The following is an 8,752-nucleotide window of genomic DNA, read 5'->3' on the forward strand; positions in this document are numbered from 1 at the left end:
AAAAGATGAAACAATATTCATGCAAAGTATGAATTGTTTCTTTCCAAGTCTGTTGAATAAAAAAATGGCATCGTTACATAAGAAAATCCTTTAATCTACCTTCCTTTCATTGTTTTGTTGTTGTTTCTTTATCTTGAACGCCTTCTTTTCTTTTCTTTTTCTTTCTTTTCCTTCTTTTTTTAAACTAAGCTGACTACTAGGCTTGTCTTTCTTCCATCTCGGCCATAATTTAAAACCTGGTTCAGGTGTAGGTCAGAAAAATCATTTTTAATGACCTGGAACTGACCTGGAATGTTTATCTCTGCAATGATGCGTGGACTGAATAGCTGTGAGTCAACCCCTGCTTTATAGCCTTCTGTACTTGCGATTGGAGATAAGAAGTTTACCATAATACAGCTGCTGTGAAGGAAGGACCACAGATCCGTGGTTGGGCCTGACCTCATGCCCACGGAATGTATTCTTAGCGATAAAAATATAAAACGGACAAGTGGAAAAACAAATTTTGTTTGTGGTTCGCCAGTGATGAAAACAGCGAAATCCCTGTAGTTCATGTCCTGCTGGACTTCCATATTTGGTTAATCGTGTTTCCATAACCGAGAAGATTTTTTGGACCGATGATAGTTATGGACAGTTTGGGGAGTGACCATCTGCTTCTCCTCCTTAATAAAAGTTTGGTTTATTCGTCCATGCGCGTTAACTGGTGAAGACACCAAAAAGAGACTGACTGAAAATTTAAGGTTCAGGTGTCTGTTTGCGTCCACAACTTCACCCCTGGGATCGTTTGCCCGCTGAGCTGCCTGATTGGTCGTGAGGAGCAATGATGTCACCGTGCGCTTTGCTGTCCCGGCCGCTACAGCAGCCAACGCAGACTGAGGACTTGAGAGGCGCTCCAGATGGAGTTGGCGCGCAGTGGGAGTAGAGCTATAGACTGTGAAGGCGTTGTTAGTGCTGCCTTGATGATCTCGACCTGGTTCCACTCACAGCCCAGCAGCCCGTCATGGGGGACGGTGGTGGCGCGTCCTCGCCAGTGAACTTCCAGAATGGCACGGGGAGCGAGGCGTCCGACTCACCGGGCTCCGCTGCAGCCGCGTCCGAGCAGTGGATGGCGGGCATGAGCGTGGTTATGGGTTTGATCGTCCTGTCCATCGTGTTCGGAAATATCCTGGTCATCGTGGCCATCGCCAGGACGCAGAGGCTGCAGACTCTCACCAACGTGTTCATCGTATCGCTGGCGAGCGCGGACCTCATCATGGGGCTGCTGGTTGTGCCATTTGGCGCGGCGCTCGCGGTGCGCGGTTCGTGGCTGTATGGCACCTTTTTCTGTGAGTTCTGGATCTCCGTGGACGTTCTCTGCGTCACCGCCAGCATCGAGACCCTGTGCGTTATCGCCATAGACAGGTATGTGGCCATCACATCACCTTTCCGCTACCAAAGCTTGTTAACCAAAGCCCGGGCCAAAGCGGTGGTGTGTGTGGTGTGGGCGATCTCTGCGCTGGTCTCCTTCTTGCCCATCCTGATGCACTGGTCTCGGGACAGCGTGGACACAGACTGCTACGAGGACCCCGAATGTTGCGACTTTGTCACAAACAGAGCATACGCCATCTCCTCATCCATCATATCTTTTTACATTCCTCTCCTGGTCATGATATTTGTTTACGCCCGCGTGTACAGAGAGGCGAAAAAGCAGCTGAGGAAGATCGACAAGTGCGAGGGCAGGTTTCACAACACCTTAACCGGACTGACCTCCAAGTGCAAGAAGAGGCCGTCTAAGATCCTGGCACTCAGGGAGCAGAAAGCGCTCAAAACGCTTGGCATCATCATGGGAACGTTCACTCTGTGCTGGCTGCCCTTTTTCATAGTGAACGTCGTGAGGGTTTTTTGCGCAGAGGTGGTGGACAAGGACCTTTTCGTGTTTCTGAACTGGCTGGGGTACGTGAACTCTGCGTTTAACCCCATAATTTACTGCCGAAGCCCAGATTTCAGGAAGGCTTTTAAGAGGCTGCTGTGCTGCCCGAGGCAAGCCGACCGCAGGCTACACATTAGCTCCTGCGACCTGTCCCGATGCTCCGGCGGGTTCGTCTCCTCTCTGGAGCCCGGAACGTTGGGGATGTGGTCAGACTGCGCCGGCTTGGACAACAGTGATAGTAGCCTGGGGACCGGAAAGTTGTCTCACTCCGAATCACAGCTGTGAGAGGGGGGGACAAAGTTCAACTTCTGTTCAGGCAGATTTAGCAAACGATAGTGACAAAATAGGCGAGTTTCTTTTTGGAGACGGAGTGCGTAAGAGTCATATTTAATCATTTCAATGGGGACCTTTTCAACAACAAACAGGATCATTTGAGTTCAAACACCAGGCGAAAATGCTAGAAACGTGTTTGAAAGCCATTTTAAAGCATCAGGACAAATATTTTCCCGATATCTCCCTTTGGCTCAGAGAGAGAGTTTAGTGTGAAAGAGAAAATCAAATTTGCCAAAATTATAGCTCATCAACCCTAAAATGAAGTGACTGTATAGCTTCTGTTATTATTAACCTGTCAGGTGCCGAATTTGAAACCCGGTAAATCTGTGCATCAGCCAAAGAGCGGAGTCGCACTCCAGTGATTTATGCCTGATATAAATATAAAATTTTCAGTTCTGATTTTGTTCGATAAACAGTTGATTTCTGCATTTATGCGTTATAATGGGGAAGTGAGAATCCGATCCTCGCTCCAGGTTCGTGCGTAAAAATTCGCTCATCACCGCTCAGGCGCACTACAATAAACTGTTATTTAAAGGCACTGGATAAGATCAAGGCATTTGTCGGAGTGACTGTATCGCAGTCATGTAGAGCTCACGAAGTATTTTACCTCACAGCCATCGGCAAGTGCAATTTGTACGACAGGTATTTGTTTATATTAAACATTGGTGTAAAATAGCCTATTTATTCCGCGCTGTCTTTTACAACTAAACGAGTAATTGTGAGACTGATTCTAATGCTCGTTGTACATAATGTGCTGTTTAGTGCCCAAGAGGAATTTGAGCCTCTCCCTTTGTCTTTGGCTTTACATGCTGTTGTGAGGTGGTGTGTTATAATGTCTGTGAAAATAAAAGAAAGTTTTACTGTTTATTACTGTTTAACCCATTTTTCTTCTTGTTATTATTATTACTACTGTGGGAAGGTTTGACTCCACAGGGAGCTGCAGAAATTCTGAAATGCTAGAGGAGAAGTGATTGAAATGTAATCACATTCTGCAACCTCGGTTCGTTCACAATGTACAAAGAGACTAATAAGAACAGCATTTTGTGATTAAACAGCGTGGCACCGAGAGGTAAACGGCGCTTTGCAGGATTTGTGAATTGGCGTGATGTCAGATGCTGTTGTGCTGCTGGGAGGAAGAGGAATCTGATTGGCCACCGTGGAGAAGGAGCCACGAAATCCGACTCTTGAACAATGCTTCTTGTGCACTTTAATGTTGCAGGGATACATAGGGGTTTGTTTACATGCTTCATTAAAGTCCACTCGTGGGAGTATCGATATTGTAAGCTCAGTTCACAGCTGTCAGAGGAAACAATTGCGCACGGGGGTGAGGTGAGCCCACTTCACGGCACACGCTCTGACTAACTGGAAAAGCACAGGTGTTAGTGTGCTTAAAGGTGGCTCTGCTCTATTCAAGTTTCCAACTAATCCGTGACCCTGAGCTTGTATGCACAATAACAGGATCCTGAAACCAAAGCATCTAAATGGATTTCACCTGTATTCATTTTATTATTTATGCATTTACAAGTGTAACCTTTTAACCAGGGCCTTCTCTGCTGTGGGATACAAAGATGGCTCCAGTCTGTGAAAACCCCCCACTGTTTCTCCTAATCCACATCATATTCTAAATCCAATTGCACTACTAAACATGCCAATTTGATGTTGGGAGTTTTATGCGTTTCTGCCCCTGCCATTTTGTGTCTTCACTTCATTTGTGGTTTGCATACAAGCCTTTTTTTTTTGTTTTTTGTTTTAAAAAAACAACAATGTGTGGGTGGGTGGGAGCCTGGAGGTTCATCAGAGACAGATTTTTAGAAAGGATGGTCAAAAAAGCGATCCAGCATATGCTGGTAAAAACGCAGAGTTTCAAAGCCAAGCCAAGAAAACAGTGATGATGTCACTGTGACAGCAAGGTTCCCTTTTTTCAGACCTTGAAAAGCTACAGAAAAAGAGGCATTACACAGCTATTTACACAGGCAGAGAAGCTCTCCCCAGGATGGGCAAGCTGAGCTTTAGTCGTAAAATTAATGTGGTGACACTTTCAAACATAAGTAAAGGTTGGAGCTACTACTACTATAAAAAAATAACAGTAGGGGGTATTTTATGTCTTGCTTTGATGTCCCCAAATGTTTTAAGCTCTCACCCGCATCCACTCTCACTCAGGTTAACCACCTCTCCAGCATGCTGTTTGATGGTTCCATTTTCCTCGAGCGATACTCTGAAAGCCTATAGAAAATATTTGAGTAAACACCACGGCAGCTGGTGTTATGAAGTGGCTTTTACAGGAGAGATTTGCAGTTCTTTCTGGGGAATATTAATCAGCCCTTAAGCTGGACGTCTTTAAAATGCATTAGCATGACGTGTTGTGCTAATGATGCTCTCCCAAAAGGGCCAGAGCTGTACATTTCAATTAGGCCGGAAAAACTGAATGGAACTGAGCTCAGCTGTTCTGGCTAATGAACAATGTTTAGATATGATTGGGTGAACTAATGAGTGTGAATGAGACCCAGCTTTTAGAAAAACGAATAACAACATCAGTGCAGCCAGCATCAGTGATGGCCTCCTGGCAAAGACCTGCTTCATTATTAAGCATTTGTTTGTTTGGCAGGAAGTTTGCGTTTGGGCAGATTAGCTGTGGGCTCACAGATGGAGGAGCTAATCAGTGGTTTTAAGAGTAATTGTTTCAAATTGCATGTGTATCAGCAGACATTTTGGCTGCTCCAAGTCAAAGTAGATAAAGCGATACCAACATGACCTCTGTGCGAGCAGAGGTTATAACTCCATATGGCGTTTACATTCAGAAATATGTTCGCCAGTGATTTACCATTGGTGTTTCACCCACATGTCTCTGTGGTATTTTACAGTCCAGGCTGGAGTGTAATATATTTAACTGTGATAGGCCAAGATCAGGGTTAAACACAAGGTCGTATTAGTAAACACTCCTAATTGAATTGTGTTTCATTACATCTTGTACATAATTTGTGGAATCTGAGACCATTTACAAGGAACTAAATAATGTCCCTCATAAAATTCCTATATCCCTACAATCCACACCTCTGTGCAACACCTAAACACTCCTTTGTTACCACTGCAAGATCACTGGGTGCTGAAGATGGGTGTAAGGAAGGCAATACTCAATATTTTAGTAAATAACTTTCTTTCTTGCTGTAGGTTAAATGGTGTTAAATAAAGACTCATCTTTGCAGCAAATACATTGCAACAGGTAAAACCTCATATAAAATAAGGGAAAAAACCTTTAAAAAAAACAAAAACAAATGGAGGAGTTACATTTGTTGGCTGTTGCAATGGCAGAGACTTCAGCAGCCACAATTTCTGACCTTTGGACATAGTCATTGTTTCCAGGTTTTATGATAAGCTTCAAAAACAGATGTTTAGATCTTTTACTGTTACGTACACCCCCATGTTTCAGTAAATTCTCCCTTGGTTGTCCTGATTGTCCTGATTAGGTGCTGAGGCTCACGTACATGTTGGAACAAGCTGTTTCTCCTCCACCATTTATCAGCATACTTAATTCTAGAATCTTTTCTTTCACTTTTTTATGATCAACCATTAGCTTATAGGCCTCAGTTTTTAAGTTCGTTACTTAATTAGTTTTGGGGCTTTAATCCAGCAGCCCACTGGATGCTTGGTTGATGGTGTTTTGGTTTTTTTTGCTTTATTTTATGTTGTGTTTGTTGCTTTTTGAGTCATTATTTTGTGTTGTTAAACTTGGTTTCCGTGAACTTTTAATTTAGGGGATGTAACACATTTGGGGGCTCATCCGGGATCCAGACCTAACACAGCCCAAGCAAGAATAATAACTCCTATCATGTTTTGACTAGAAAGCGACTACAGTTAGGTCCATACGTTTCTGGGCAATCACACATTTTTTTTCTGCATCTTTGCTTCTGTACATCAAAACAGTGAATTTTAAATCAAACAATCAATATGCAATTGAAATACAGATTTTCAGCTTCAATTCGAGGGGTTTAACAAAAGTATTGCATCAATTGTTTAGCAATTACAGCTATTTTTATACACAGTCCCACATTTTCAGATGCTCTAAAGTCATTGGACACTTGATTGCCAATTAGTTTAATGGCCAGGCGAGATCTGTTCTCCCATTGTTTCATGATAGCTTGATAAAAGATCTGAAGTTGCTTCCAATTACTGAAATTGCTCTTATTCGAGGAGGTTAATAGTAATGTCCAAGCAAGTTAGAGATCAACAATCAACAGTCTGGTACATTATTAAAAAGAACGAGTGCACTGGGCAGGTTATAGACCTTTAGAACTGTGCAAAAACCTTGAGCCACTCAAAACGTTTTAATATTTTAGTAGGAAAAATATAAAATAGCTGCAACAATCTATTAACAGATGTGTAAACAGGAATGGAATTACAGTATATGAGAAAAAAGCAGTAACAAGATTGGAAGTCAATGTTTGGTACAACATTTGAATCTCCTCTGTACAAGGGGGCAACAGTTTAACCCAAAAATGTCAAATTTTCCACTGATTTTTCAACCCAGTTCTGGAGCAGTTTGGCATACCTCAGTGTTTTTTCTGTTTCCCTTCCTTAAGAATGGCTTCTTCACAGCCAGCTACCAGTGAGACCATTTCTGATAAATCTTCAGTGACCAATAGACAGATCAACTAAAAAGGCCAAACGCTCATCTCAGGTGCTGCGTCAGGTCTTTGCTGGATTTCTCCTGTTTCGTAGGTGCAGAAAATATTTACTTAACTTCATTTCCTTTGACTGTTCTTAAACCTTTTGTTTATTTATAGTCTCTGAAATATGGTGATATTTTGTAAGAACATTTTTCATGACCTTCAAAAGCACTTCATCAACGCTGCGCTGAAACTTCAAGGGAGTGTCTGGAGTTCTTTCAGATCCTCTCGGGCAACAGGTGCGACGCTTCATCCAGTTATTGCATGGATTCTTGTCCAGATTATGAATATTGTCAATGCCAACCACCTCCTACAGCCTTCTGCTCTTGATTAAAGACCAAGAGAAATATCAAAATCATCAAGTAGGTTTAAAAAAAACAAAACAAAAAAAAAAAACAACCCGCAACATTCAGAGCAATCTTTGTGAATCTTGATGAATCTCTGCTGACATACATTTGCTTCATGATGTTTTTCACTAAGCATCCTCTCAATAATAGATCCAACAGAAACATGATTAGAAACACAGTTTCTGTAAAATGCTAATGCAAATAATCATTTTCTTCAGCGGGTGGTGTTCCAGGGGAGGCTGTTACAATCTTTGAGTGAGAAAAACAAAAGCGCAAATTTCTGAAAGCTACAAATGTCAGCACCTGGAGATAATTATTGCTGATTGCTGATTATTACAGTCTTATCAAACCCAAACAACAGATATACTAAATTTATGCAACAGGATCATAAAAAGTGCACCACAAAGATTAAAAAAAAATGCAGCTTATCTTTTTTTTATGAATGTAAACCATTTCAAAGTGAACTCATACACACCCTGTAGCTGGCACATGTCTCTCTGATGCAAAACATTGATCAAAATTCAACTTCTGTTGGCTAATCAAAACCTCTCAACCCTGTAAGATTGAAATCCCCTGTGACTTTTTTCCACTGTAACTCAAGCTGTACGTGTTGAGGTGCGTTGCCAAAAGCAGGTGCTACACTTCATGTGTCCATCTGTTTGGATTCCCCGTGTGAACTTGGCACGTTGCGGTCTCCATCTGCTGGGCTTCAGCTTGCTGCGATTGTGGCTTGCATGAAGACTGGGTGAAGGTGGTCAGCGATGGTCAGCGTTTATGCTCAACTTTAGTGATGCAAACTGACTTACTTATGGAAATGATAAGCCAAGCGTAGTACATTCATGAAAGGATAACTGCTTTTTGGAACATTTGCAACAGGAACAGGAATGACTGAGGTACACTCGTCTTCATATCAAACATTAAAATCAGTGAAGCAAATTTCTTCCTTTTAGAACAAAGCTCAGGGCAGATTGACAAAGGTCAGCTAGAAAACACTGGTCACATACCAAACAAACAAGTCCGGGAACAGTGCAGCTTTTAAATCAAAGAACTTGGCACTAATAAACTATCCAAACAGCCTTGGGTACATCAGTGTAAATGTTTCTTTTAAGGGTCCATCTGACAGTCATAGATGAACACGTTGATCAGTGCAGTACTCATCTTCATTTCCTCCACTCCTCATTCTTTCTCTCATGAAATGAGTAACATATCAAGCATCGATGCACTGCGGCTCTTTAAAGCTTTCTCCGACTTTCTCCCCAAGTCGCTCCTTGCCGTGCCAGCCTCAGTCTTGACCTTTTACTAAATTCTACACTCGAATCCCGAGAAGCTGATGATTCATTGTCTGACTGTTTGAGATTTAGTGTCCAGGATGAGACTCTGTACCAACAAAGATCATGATTAAAAGAATATTTGGACACTAAGGTTAGATCACAAGATGTTATTATGATAAGATGCAACTGGGAAGCAGGTGCCTCTCTTCAAAAGTAGCAGAAACCATCTCC

At 42.3% G+C, this 8,752-nt stretch overlaps 1 protein-coding gene across 1 annotated transcript; it reads left to right on the forward strand.

Moving 5' to 3' along the window:
- Positions 1-323: 323 nt before the first annotated feature.
- adrb1 (adrenoceptor beta 1) lies at positions 324-3,117 on the forward strand. The gene has a single exon (XM_063482003.1). It carries the CDS (start codon positions 998-1,000, stop codon positions 2,189-2,191), a length of 1,194 nt encoding a protein of 397 aa, XP_063338073.1. The 5' UTR covers positions 324-997; the 3' UTR covers positions 2,192-3,117.
- Positions 3,118-8,752: the final 5,635 nt, after the last annotated feature.

The sequence above is a fragment of the Pelmatolapia mariae genome, linkage group LG8 (genome assembly GCF_036321145.2).
Source record: "Pelmatolapia mariae isolate MD_Pm_ZW linkage group LG8, Pm_UMD_F_2, whole genome shotgun sequence".
Taxonomy (NCBI): Eukaryota; Metazoa; Chordata; class Actinopteri; order Cichliformes; family Cichlidae; genus Pelmatolapia; species Pelmatolapia mariae.